At 38.0% G+C, this 14,027-nt stretch overlaps 1 protein-coding gene across 1 annotated transcript in view; it reads right to left on the reverse strand.

The window, feature by feature from the left end:
* LOC107712658 (paired box protein Pax-7-like) overlaps positions 1 to 14,027 on the reverse strand; it is a 52,917-nt gene that overhangs the window by 21,413 nt on the left and 17,477 nt on the right. The window contains exons 4-6 of the mRNA XM_016517968.1: positions 13,098 to 13,294; positions 4,326 to 4,491; positions 3,971 to 4,161 (exon numbers count right to left, since the gene is read on the reverse strand). Of these exons, the coding sequence (XP_016373454.1) occupies positions 3,971 to 4,161; positions 4,326 to 4,491; positions 13,098 to 13,294 (554 nt within the window). The remainder of the gene's footprint in view (positions 1 to 3,970; positions 4,162 to 4,325; positions 4,492 to 13,097; positions 13,295 to 14,027) is intronic.

Consider the following 14,027-nt stretch of genomic DNA (forward strand, 5'->3'; position numbering starts at 1 on the left):
TATATATATATATATATATGTGTGTGTGTGTGTTTAATTTTTAAATTACTGTCTTATACACTGATAAATCACTTAAATGGTTTCATGAAATTTCCCTCTAAAAGAAAAATAATAATATTATTCAATATTAAATAAAATGTAGAGAATAAATATAAAAATAATTGATAAATATAAATGAAAACAAGTATAAGTATTGTAATATATAATATAACATAAGTAAAGAATAAATTCTTCTTATTTAAAAAATAATTCTTATTTAAGAATAAATAAAAATGTATTATGATCAATTATAAATGTAAAAAATATATTTAAAAAATAATTACAGAGAATAATTACAGAATAAATATAAATGAAACATTTTCTTAAAAAGTAAATATAAAATGCAATAAATATAAATGTATAATAAAAAAATAAATGTTAATACATATAAAAGGCTCCCAAGACAATAAAAAAAATATATATATGAAAATAAATATAAAAGTATCCTAAAAGAGTAAATAAAAAAAGTAAGAATAAATATAAATGTATTGTTATAATAAAATATAAATGTCAATAAATATACAAATAATCTAAGTCAATAAATAAAATGAATACAAATGTTAATACATATAAAAAATATTCTAAAAGAGTAAATATAAAATGTAAAAATAAATATAAATGAATTATAATAAAATATAAAATGTTTATAAATATAAAAAATTGTAAAGAATAAAAAGAAATTACTAAAATAACAAAATAGTTTTAATCACTTGTTAATTTTGTTAATAATGCACTCGCACAATAACTACCCGTTACGGTCCAATCAACCTGACACTAATGTTGCAGAGTGAAATTGCAGTAATGCTCAATAATACTGGCACTAGAAGCTTTACTAGATGACTCGAGTGCCTTGAGGGGTGGCGTTGTTGCTACGGGGCCCGAAACAAAAAGCATGACTGATTATACTGAATGGTTGGTTTTAGTAAAACCTGTTCATTAAAACGGGTGTGTGTTGTTTTCTTCTCCAGTTACAACAACTAACAACAAAAACACTGCATATATCAGACAACCATAGCAGAACGTCTCCCACTGTAAAACCCAATCAGCCACCTGCACAAAGCATCTGTTGGAGGAGGAGGAGTGACTGTTGTAGTAAAGCAGCCTACGGCTTTATTACCGCATTCATTCCTTCTCCACATGTCCAATGTTTGGACTGGTCTCAATGTCCAGCAGCGGATGAAACACTGAAAAGACATGCAATCAAGGCCATATAATTCTGTCCATAGCTCTGACCCGGTCCAAAAGTGGGCTTAATGGAGATTAGGTCTGGCATTGCATAATTTTCATCCGAACTAAGCTGCAGTGCTGTTTAATGTGTTTTCCAGAGGTGCAGTGAGAAAGCTGGCACATGAAAAGAGTGAGAGAGGCTTGTGCACCTGTTGGTGTTGTGAACCCAGCAGGGTTGCATTTCATTCTGGCACGCGGCCATCACAGCACATTTACTGACATCCACAAGTTTTCTCCACTCGATAGAAGCTGCAAAGCAGTCCATCCACACAATTTGACAAATGCACAACTGAAAATGAGCACATCTTTCTCACATTTTCCTAAACTAAAAGCCAGGTCATTCCAACCATGCACTAGATTTTCATGTATATCGCAATACAATGAATAAAATGTTGCGTGTTGAGCTCTATCTTCTAAATAAATAAATACATAAATCTAGATCAAGTTATCCAGATGTTTCTGTATATATATATATGGCAAATTTTTCCATTCACAAATGTAATATATCATATATTACAAAATCATATATGAAACCTATTAGAAATTGGAACCAATTCATATATTAACATATATCTCTAGCCCACACAAATATGTATGTAATATTTATTTATTAATATTGACATATATGGTTGCTACATAAATTCCATATAAAAATCATAATATATAAATATTATTAACATATGTACGCATACAAATTTTACTACAGTGATTTTATATATGTTATAAACTTATATGTCAATATATGTCATATATTACATTTCCGTATGGGTTAGGCCATTTTTTTTCTATCATGTGATTAATTTTCTTGCCATTGTGTAAGCAATCAAGTTACAATAAATATTGTTAATGTGCAGGTGTGATACTGAGGTAAACGCTCTAATGTGAGACTGAGGTAAACACAAATGTTTCATTAATGGAAAACAATAAGCAGGATCATTTTGAAACTGTCAGTTAGATGTGCCACAAAGAAGCAGTGAAAATTCAAGTGTCACCAGTGTCAAAGAAGGGTTTGTCCAGACAAATGAGAGAAGCCCATTACACTACTATGACAACAACTTTAGGCTATAGAGCTTTTAAAACGGCTGATAAGATTTCCCAAGCAAATAAACCAAACAAAAAGCTCTGTGTGCAATCCCACAGTCCTCTACTATTTGACACGCATTAGGAAAAACGGCATTCTCTGTATAATACAAACTGCACCACATAATACTCTGCAGAATCTTGCACACACTCACTTATTTGCATTGATTTGCATGAACGGTCTTCATTGAAGATAAAATTAATGTGTTAAAATAAATTACTAGAGGGGGGATTATAAGTAAAAGAAAGACAATAGATTAGACAAATGATGGAGAAAATTGTGATGTACAAAAACAAGCTTGTAAGGACTGCCATGTGGACTCCCTGTAGCTGAGAAGAATGGGGGGTTTTGCCTTGTGGGGCACTGGCGGCCCTTTCATGGACATTGAGGCACAGTGTGATGCTGGGGTTGAACTATGATACTCCTGTCAAAGAGAACATTAATTTTTCCTACAATAAGGGCCTGATGGAATAGCCACATGTGACATGTGGAGATGGGTGAGAGGGGCTGGACAGGGGTGCGGAGGTTAGGGGGCTGAGGAGGGGTCGGATGGAGGGTGTACCATCTTCATTTTAGTAAGGGATTCATACAAAACCCATGGGGAAAAAAATTTAATCCTTGAAGAAAAATATCATTTTAATAATGATTTTAAAACGTGTGAACAAGGGGGTAATTGTGGACAAACGCAGTATTGAATTTCATTTTCAACTCCTTACACACCATTTCAATCTTATTTTCTGCCTGTTAGTCAGATCTTCTTGGTTATAGTGGGCAGAACTGCCCACTAATAGTGAATAATTGCTTGTAATACACTCTTTACCAATGATGTGCATCAATAGCAGCCATTCTCCTTTTATTTAGATTTTAGGAATCAACCCTGAGCAAAAGAGCCCTATTTGTTATACAAGGTAGCAGGCAAGAATGCTATAAAATGTCTATAACAAGAATCTTTGCACAGAAACACAAGAACAAAACCAGCATGTAATTTCACTAGAACAAAAAAAAATTAAATTGAATTTACAAAAGCCTGACTGGCTTCCCATTTTATAACTTTCCTCTATGGCATACTGAAATTCAACAGGACTCAAAGATGTATCAGAGCAAGACAAGACTACTTTTTTGCTACGTTCTAGTTAATTAAAACATCCTGACTTATTCAAATGTCTGTTAACACTTGAAAATTACTTCCAGACAATTAAACATACAGATCCATTAGTTTAGTGAGATTACGCTCTTTTCTGAACAAGGCGCAGTGCTAGCAGCTCTTTGACTGCATATGGGATTTATTCTCTTTAGGGTATCCTGTATTGTCTCAAAACTAATTTTCTTAGAATCAAACAATTAAATCTTTATTTTAATTAGGAGAGTGGGTAAAACAAAGGAATATTAATTAGAAAACATTATCTTATAAACACTTCACGAGTACAACAGGGTATCATCCAATAGAAGATGATGTCTGCTCAGTACACATGAGAGGCATCTAATCACCAGAAGTACATGGCCGTGCACAAAGAATATGCTGTTTTATCTTCAGAGAGGTCTTGTAATTCCACTTGAAAGACTCCTTGACATGTGGCTATAGAGAGGAGTATTTAAACACTGTGGCCAGTGTCCCTTACTGACCTGTGGAGATAGTCCATTGCTGACGGGATTCATGTGATTACTGCTCGCTGACTGGCTCATGAAGGTGTCGGTGTAGCAGGAGAAACTGTGGCGGTTGGACGAGAGGCCATAGCTGCTGTCGCTCGAGAGCCCGCCCTGATGCATGGTGGAGGGGGGCAAGGGCTGGGGCCGATGCACCGTGCCACTGCCATCTGGAAAGAACAGCACATTTAATAATTAGAAAACTATTCTCAAATGGGAGAATATCATGGGAGCGTTCGTTTTATTGTGAGTCATGTATGAGATGTGTTTGTGGAGTATTAAGTAAACACAAAAAAGGATCAAATTAGGCAAAAAAAAACATTGGTTCACATACCTTGTGGTAATGTTGCTGAAGGATAAGCGGACTCAGGAAGCTGGTATGTTGGTAAAGTGGGCATGCCTGTGGGTGGAAACCCTCCAGGTAACAGGTGGTTAAATGCCGCCAGTTGACTAGCTCCAGCTTGTTTACGCCACCTCGCTCGACGGTTGCTGAACCAAACCTGAAATAATAAGAATAAAAATAAGTGCACTGAAATTCTGGCCAATACCACTAAGCTAACTTTTAATTTCATGTCTAATAAATGAAAACTGGTTGATATGTAAGGGATAATGCACGGCTAGCTGTGTATTAAACGATTTTAATGAACAATCTGGAGGCCAAGAACCACCCGACACGAAGCGGAGTGCATTAAAATCATTGTGCATTACCCCGCTTATACCATGGGCATTTGCCAGCATTGACAAGTTAAAGCTGTTAATGATCTTTGCAGCGCAATATTTGACCGGAAGGCAAAAAATTACGGTTATTTTCGTCAGTTACGTCTCGTTAGCTCTTGCATTCTGCCCACTTCAAATCAAACACAAACATGAAGTAGTGTGGTAAGATCACATTTATTTGAAAGAATTAATTATAACATTTATTTGAATTAATTATCAATCGAGAGAGAGAGAGAGAGAGAGAGAGAGAGAGAGAGATGGCAGTTGTGTGTGTGAGTTACCTGTCTGAGCGTCTCTCTCTACAAATAATGAAGCTGTGCGTTTAGTAACTTATATAGCGTTTTTATCTCCTCGTTGCTAAGGAATATAATGCAGCGATTCAATATCTAAGCCATTTTATTAATAAATGTCGCGGGACAGTGTTGACAATAAGTTTCTGTGCTTCTGAATGATTTTGTGTGTGCGAAGCGCGATCTCTGATCTCTCTCTCTCTGTGTGTGTGTGTGTGTGCGCGAGTGATGTGTGTGTGTTTGTGTGTGTGTGTGTGTGTGTGAGTATGTGTGTGTGTGTGTCAATGAAAGCAGCGCATTAATATAGAATGGTGATTAAACTGACTTGGAATTACCTGTGCATTAAATACAGAGTTCTGGCATGAAACTCTAGATGGCGCTTCTCAATCTGACATAAGGATATCACATTATGACATGGCACAGCTGATTGGTTCTCTCCTGTATCTGTAGCCAATGAGCTCGCTGCTCAACATTCAAATATATGATTAGTGCTTGCAGTAGCAGTTGCAGCTAGCTTCAGTAACTCTCCACCTTCCCCAGCTCCACCTGTATAGATGTGCTACGAGGTGATCATGTATGCTATATGGGGGTTATTTCATGTATGTTATATTTGCAGCAGCAATATTTCTTACATGCTCACAGCAGCATGTTGTGGATGTATTGGCAGTAGCAAGTCTCGGTACTTGCTCTGCCGCAGCAGCAGCAGCAGTGTAGCAGATCTATTCTGCCAAGACCAAATACATTACCATTGTCATATACATTACCATGCCAGTCCCTCCGAGAGTTGTCATGACAGAAACGGTTTTAATGCACACCTGCCAGCCAATCAAAATATGAGAGTGCACTTAAAGAGATAACCCTTAAAGGGTTAAATATTTGCCATAATCTAGCCCTTTAATATTTAGTTTAAAAGTTAGTGTTAGATGTTGGCAAAAGTAATTTGAATCTTATAATGAGTGGAAATATATATAGATATATTTCTAATGTAGAAAATGTGTTTTTATATCAAAATATGTAATATTTCAGAGATATTTTGAATGAACAAAAAGCCTCTATTTAAAGAAGAAAGAAAGAAAGAAAGAAAGAAAGAAAGAAATGGCTCTGCCACATTAAGACACATTTTCAAAGTTTCATTCTAATGGAACTCATTGAACGGGGAGCACGGCCAGTAACCTGCACCTCTCTGGGGCCGAGGCATTGCCCCTGTGTATGCAAAAGAGTGAATGACATTGATCTATGCCTCAGAGGGGCCATTCTTCAGACTTTAATACACTGGCAGTGCAGTTAATCTACTGTTGTTTTTCAAATGGTCCCCACCATTGTGAGTGGAAGTGAAAGAGGGGGACAATGGCCCTTCAATGAATCAGACCACAAAGAGAAGGCGTCCCTTTTTAAACTGCTCCACAAGAATGACGCTTTCAGCCTAGGCATTGATCAAGGGGCTGGCGTAGACATACTGTATGAGTACACACTCTTTCTCTGCCCAGTTAATCTGCTGTTGTTTTTCAAATGGTCCCCACCATTGTGAGTGGAAGTGAAAGAGGGGGACAATGGCCCTTCAATGAATCAGACCACAAAGAGAAGGCGTCCCTTTTTAAACTGCTCCACAAGAATGACGCTTTCAGCCTAGGCATTGATCAAGGGGCTGGCGTAGACATACTGTATGAGTACACACTCTTTCTCTGCCTCTTGCTTTTATCCTCCCAGGCTTTAAAAATCCCAGACAGAAGCAGCAATTATGGCATTCCTTGAAAAAACTTCATATTCCATTCCCATGTCCAAACAAAAACAAGGAAACATCTATAAGACTCTGGAAACACCTATAAGACCTATATAATTACTCTTATTAACACACCAGGGGACTAATTACACAGAGTTAGCAACTACCTTGAAAAAGCACATTCCCAACACCCATCCTTACCACAGTGTTATGTTAGATTACTGTTTATTCAATGTTAGGTTAGACAACTGGATTTTTTAAACTTCAATAATTTAACTTTCTTTTTCTGTATTAATTAATAAATCATGACAATAAAAATCAGTTTCATTCAAATATAAGTTAGCAGCACTCAACCATCCCACATTAGCTCTCCCACACTGCCCTTTCATCAATGCCTTACATCAACGACCTTTCCCATAAAACCACTAGTCCCGCTGGCATGAGCCCCATTACTTTACATGTCTTAGTTTAGGATGGTTTCTGGTATTAGCAAGAACTGGAGAGTAGCACAAGGCATTAGAAGGCGCGTATCTCAGTGTTAGAGGCTAGAGTGCTTGCCGCCCTACACTCAATGGATCTCCTAAGAGGCTTGCTGCGAGCTGGGGCTTCTGAATGCACCATTCTGGAACCCGGTGGCAAAGGCACCTTGAGCAGGGATTTTCTCTCTGCTGCTCCTTCTAATTCCCCACTCTTCTCATTTCCCTGCTCGAGCGGAGACACAAAGCACACTGCCCAACTGAGATGGCCGACTCATTTCGTATTTCTGAAAGAGTTCAAATAATTTCCTTAAAAGTGAACTTGGCGAAACATTTAAGAGAGGAGATTTCATGGAGTGTGGCTGAAGGAGCTGTTGTTTGATTACATTCAGTTCGGAGGGAATGAAAGTTGAAAAATTCAATTCAATACACTCTCAATCTCCAAGTGAACAAGGGGGAGCAGGAGAGACAAAAGGAAGGAAGGTAAATGGAAGACAAATCTGATTGCAGACTGTGTCACGATTGCAGATTCCACTTTTGGCCAGCATCTCGCGCTCTCGTCCAATATCAATCATCTGGGCCATCGTATCAGTTCCTCTCACTTTCTCTTTCGCTGTTTCTCTTGGATGACGATGGTTATATGTCTTCCTAGGATTACCGTTTGTCATGCGCAGGGCGGTTGGTGAGCAGACAGGAAGATGAGGAGTAAAACCTGGATAACGTGATTGAATTTCACAGCAAAAAAGAACATAACAGTGGCTGAGAGGCGTAAAAAAGGCAGACATCAATCTCAGTTGCTCCATACAGGGGTTGTGGGAATCTGGATGGGTAGTGGGACAGGATGGGTTAGGATGGAGGGTCGACGCCAGCTGGACTGGACCTTGAAGATAACAGTGTGGCAAAACTCTCTAAAATTAGGCATCTTTCCTGCAGAAACATCTGCAAAATTCACCTTTTACCTCACCCAGATGTCTCGGTTAAATTGTAGAACACTGTTAAGTCCATGGCCATGCATCTCTTTCTAACTTTTATAATAATCATTATGCATAAACATAAATATATGCATGTAAAAATACATATAATACTTGTATTCGCATATTTGTTTGATCTGTTCATCGAAATCCTGCATTTGTGAGCCAGGAGCATAAGTACAGAATTATTGGTTCCAGATTTTGCAAGGATCAATCACAACGCATGTGATATGACTCCACATCAGGGGGCTGACATTTGTGCCCTGGAAGTCTTGTTTCCAGATTGGATAAAAGGGTGCTAGAATAGAGAGGGGAAGTGGACACATCTTCAAACCTGCTTGTACGTAACATGTGGTAGGACTAAGTCTCCTCACTCTACACCTGACAGCTGTACACTACCATTCAAAAGCTTGGGGTCAGTATGATTGGTATTTTTCATTTATTTTTTGAAAGAAATTACTTTTACTCAGCAAGGATTCATTAAACTGATTATGGTAAATGTTACAACATTGTAAACATTTCTATTCACCCCCCCCCAAAAAGCAGCACAACACTGATAATAAAAAGAAATGTTTCTTGAGGACCAAATCAGCATATCAGAATGATTTCTGAAGGATCATGTGACACTGAAGACTGAAGTAATGATGCTGCAAATTCAGCTTTGCCATAATAGGAATAAATTACATTTTAAAATATATTAAAATAGAAAACAGTTATCAAACTGTAATAATAATTCACAATCCTAGTATTTTTACTGTATTTGTGATCAAATAAATGCAGCCTGGGTGAACATAAAAAAACTTTCAAGAACTTATTAAAAAAAAATCTTAACAACCTAGGGCTGGACGATATGGCCAAAATTGATATCACGATATATTTCTTAATTTCGGTCGATACGATATAATTCCGATATCGATATGAACACTATTTATCTGAAATAGAAATCTTTTGTAACATTATAAATGCCTTTATCATCACTTTTGATCAATTTTAAGCATCCTTGCTAAATAAAAGTATAATTTCTATAATTTCTTTCCCCGAAGTCAAACGGCACAAATAAATCAATGTATGGGAAACACTGGTAATGTATATATCGAAATATCAGAAATGTGTTTAAAAATCATATCACCGTTATTGAAAAAAATTATATCGCGATACATATTGATATTGAATTATTGTCCAGCCCTATAACAACCCCAAACTTTTGAACGGTAGTGTATGTCAAAATTAGGTCATAGTATCAAGTTTAATTCATTATTCATAATATAATCTAAAAAAATACAGGAAGTTTTCATTGTAATAATGTACTGTGTCTAGGTTCTTCCCTCCATCTGTCTGTCCTCTCCTCATATTTCAGAGTGGTCATACCACAACCTCAAACCTGATACATGAACACATCACAAAGATTTCTTGTCTAACTGAGTTTGAAGTGACATAACTGCCACTGCCAATGAAATTTCCTGTAAATCTCTGTTAATTCATTTTGTTTCTCCCTCTGGTCTTACAAAATGCAGTGAACCAGACAGACAGGCAGCACAGTAGTGCTGTAAGACCTGGAAGCACTTAGCCAGATATGGATCACTTCCTCTGATTTGCCATAAGGAGCAGTAAAACAGTGAAAGCAAGGAATAAAGTGTCTGTGGTTAAAAATAACCACAGTGACAGACTGATGACACATAATAGAAAAGCACCAAACACATGAATTAATGCCTTTGACATCCTCACTGATCCATGTCTGACTTCCTCTCTTTGGCAGCAGGAACGCTCCCTCCCTCTCTCCCACTTTCTCTCTCTCTCAGACATCTGGATACTGTGTCGGCGCAGCTGTACTCAAGTGAGTTGACACTGAGGCCGCGGGGTCTGCCAAAAGCCAACAGGGTCAGACACCTTCCCCTCCACAAAAGCAATGATCCCAGAGCCCTGGCATCTCCATGTGAGCTATCTCGAGCCAGAGATCCTCACACATCATCTGCTCGGCCTCTCAAGAACCAACTGCTGGGCTGTGACAGGGTTGAGAAAACAAAACATGAGCTGTTGGGCCAAGATATTGAGGATGTGGTGGTTTCATATGATCTCTGAATGATCTGGACTTTCCATCCAAAATGGTCCCAAACGTTTGACAGCAAAAGAACATTCATGATTGCATTATCAGTTTTTAAAAATCGAATTCAGGTCTGACATACACAGGTCAGAAGTGATGTAATGTTTATTCACTTGTCTAATTAGCATCAGTCACCATAAATGCACAAAAGGGCCAAATGTCCCATGGGGCTCCTTTAATGGAGAGCCGAATCACTGACATGGCAGAAAAAAATCAGCAGGATCTCCGACACTGCTAGCAAGAGATCTTCTCTTTGCTGAAAAGCCTGCCACAAGGCCACTATATGGCTCAACTTTTTCCAAAATGGAGTCATTTTAATTTTTTCTGGGCACAAACATTTGATTGATTTACAATTATGCATTTAGCAGATGCTTTCATCCAAAGCAATTTGTCAAGAAGCCAACAATATTTGTAAAATACAAATTCTGATTTGAAACAAAAATCATGAATACATATGCTGCTAAGTAAAACAAAGCAAAATAAAGGATCTACAGCTTTAATAAGTGGTTGAATCACAGGAAGAGTATGACATTTGGCAAGTCAAATGGTGGTGAAGCCAATTTAGCCAACTAAAAAGTGTCTAAGGAGAAAAAGAGAAAGACAGCTGTATTTCAATTATGCAGTGATGTCATTTAGGCAGCCTGTGAGCATCTCACATATAGTGTTTACTTATTAAAACAAATAATCTTTTATCACAAAATTTAAAAACCAAGACAGATTGACCTTACATGCCATTTCACTACACAGTACTACATTAAAGGGGTCCTATTATGCTTTTTCAACTTTAGTTAGTCTGTAATGTTGCTGTTTGAGCATAAAAAACATCTGCAAAGTTACAAAGCTCAAAGTCCAATTCAAAAGGAGATATTTTATTTAACAGAAATCACTTTTCAAAAACTACAACGAATGACTCGTTTGGACTACAACGCATATTTTCCGGGATTTGTGATATCACAAATATCGAGGAATGGGACGAGACCTGGTTGAGCTGCACTATTTTGATGCAATATTTACACTGAAGCTCGCAGGCGGCTATGGTAAGGGGCAAGACATTTCTCGACCAGGCGCCAAGTGCTGCCAATCACAACACACACTGGCCCAGCTAACCAATCACAGCACATTTCGTATTTCAGAAGGCGGGCCTTCATTTGATAGGAACTATTCGAGCCGTTCATGCCAGACTGGGGAGAGAGGTGTTGTAATAATGTAAAATATGTGAAAAATAATGTGTGTTTCGAACAACCTAGTATGAGAGCCTGTTCTAGTACACCCAAAACAAAATCAAGACTTTGTAAAAGAGCATAATAGGACCCCTTTAAGGTAATATTCAGAACATTAACATATGAAGACCACAAGCCCATACCATTTCAGAGGTGAAGCAGGCAACAGGGCCACGGTGAACGGTCATATTTTTTACAAGCTCTTGATTGATTAATGTAACTGGTGGAGAGGGGTTCCCTAGAGAGAGTGTGGGATGCTCTCTGATATGCAGCAAATTTTACAAGAAGCAGTGGTGGGCTTGAAAGTGGTGGGAAGAAAAGATCCCAGCCAAAAGCTGAAGTGAGAAATCCATCAGGAATGCACTCTTGTTCTTTTTATCCCCCTCCCTTTGCTCCCAACAGCTGCTGCCATAACTCTACTGTATTTTCCCCCACTCATTGTTTCAACTATCCACATGGTTGACAAGTTGTCAGGACCAGTGGTGGGAGGAGCCGGAGCCCTTGTGCATAAATGCTTTGCAACAATAAGTACATTTACATGCACTTTAAAAGTTCAAATTCAGTAAGACTAAAACAACGCAACTGTTAAACGCATTGGTCCAACTGAAATCATACCAGTGTGGTTTCTGCTACAAGTCTCAATACAATAACTACAAGTCTCAGTGTCGTGTGAATGCTACAAAAGTCAGAAGTGACACAAAACATGTTTTTAATCCTTCAGATATTCAGTTATGCATTGTGACATGTATATTTTGACGGAAGACTGTAACTCCATTATGAGCTGCTCGATTAAAACGGTGCATGTAAACGTACTTTTCGTTTGTTATATTGTCTGTCATTTCACTGGAAGATCAAGTTATGACATTTTGATTAAAAATTCATTAAGTCAAAAAAAATCTAAACAAAACATGCATGGATAAATCATTCAAAACAGATCGGATGAATTTTCATTTCATGCCAACTTTGACAGAAGTAGCGCCATATTAGCCACCTGATCATGTTTCTCTCCAATACGGCTGACAGGAAGAGGCCTGCTGTGTTTTTCTAGCACTTTCTTTGAGATGAGCAGTTGCATTGTTACACGCGTCATCAATCAGAGGACCTTAGTCCAGCAGATCTAGTGACACTTTAGAGCTCTATAGACCTCGAAGCACATAGCTGAACTCTTACTGGGCTCTCATTGTGCCATCTAAATCTGAGAGCATCAGTCTTATGAGTACCATGCTTTCATAAGTAAACTTCGTAGATAAGCACAATTAAAAAAAATTAAGTTCTGTTAACATTTACTCACCCTCATGTAATTCCAAACCTGAATGACTTTCTTTCTTCAAAAGAAGATATTTAAAAACTAACAAACAACTTCAAACAACACTGGACCCATTTGACTTCAGTTTTACACTGTGTGTGTTCATACAAGTTTGGAATGACATGAGGGTGAGTAAATGATGAAGAATCTCATTTTTAGGTGAACTATCCCTTTATGTTTTAGATACAGAATGATGAAGATAAAGGCTCTTGATTCAATAAAACACATTTTGAACTGCATCTCAGTCAAACCATGCATATATCTAGCAACTGCAGTAACTGCTTTAGTATTTGGCAGTGTCGTACCTGTACTCTGGCCTCGGTGAGCTTGGTTCTCTGGGCTAGTTCCTCTCTGGTGTAGATGTCTGGGTAGTGTGTCCTTTCAAAGGCCTTCTCCATCTCTTCCAGCTGCTCAGCTGTGAAGGTGGTTCGACTGCGCCTCTGCTTCCTCTTCAAGGGTAGGTCCGGTTCAGACTCCACATCCGAGCCATCATCTATTCGACCTGTCATAGACGACAGAGAATGAAAGAACTGAGTACGTTGTGCATGGCACTATAAAAGTCACGCACTTACCAGAAAGCTCTCTGGTCATGAATGCTGTCATCATATTGATATGATGTGTTTAAATGAATGTGGACCCAAAAAACAGATGGATGGCGGCACGGTGAAGTGAGACGGATTCATGTGGCTTTCAAGCGAATATTATTTCAATGCATGGCTATTTATATAAACGAAGCTCTTGTAAATACAATCCCACATCAGTGCACATCCCAGTTCGCCCCGAGGCCATAAAGGGAAAAGTGGGGGGAGTTAATCTCTGAAGACCACTTTAGCGATCCTCGTACCGGTATTCTGTGCAAAAATGAAACAAAGCTGGCACTTTGCAAATGACTCAAGTTTATTTCATTACATGCCATTTGCAATCTTGCCGTCTTCAAAATAAGAGCGGTGGATTATCTGTCAAATGCAGGCATGTCAAGTGCAGCATTTCTGTTTAGTGGTTAGCTGAAGAAAAAATGAGAAACAATGAGCTCAAATCTGATCTGATGCAAACCAGAGGTGTGTGGGTGGCAATTCAAGCTGAGTAGCTTAGTGATGAAACGAAAATGACACATTAGTTTATACATGCTGTGCGGAACAGTGACCTTTATACAGGTGCGTATGCACGTTGCTGATAACTTTGCAAATAATTGTAGAAAGCATTAATATTAATAGGTGTAAACATGAAAGATTGAC

The sequence above is a fragment of the Sinocyclocheilus rhinocerous genome, unplaced genomic scaffold (genome assembly GCF_001515625.1).
Source record: "Sinocyclocheilus rhinocerous isolate Xijiao unplaced genomic scaffold, SAMN03320098_v1.1 scaffold418, whole genome shotgun sequence".
In the NCBI taxonomy this organism is placed as follows: Eukaryota; Metazoa; Chordata; class Actinopteri; order Cypriniformes; family Cyprinidae; genus Sinocyclocheilus; species Sinocyclocheilus rhinocerous.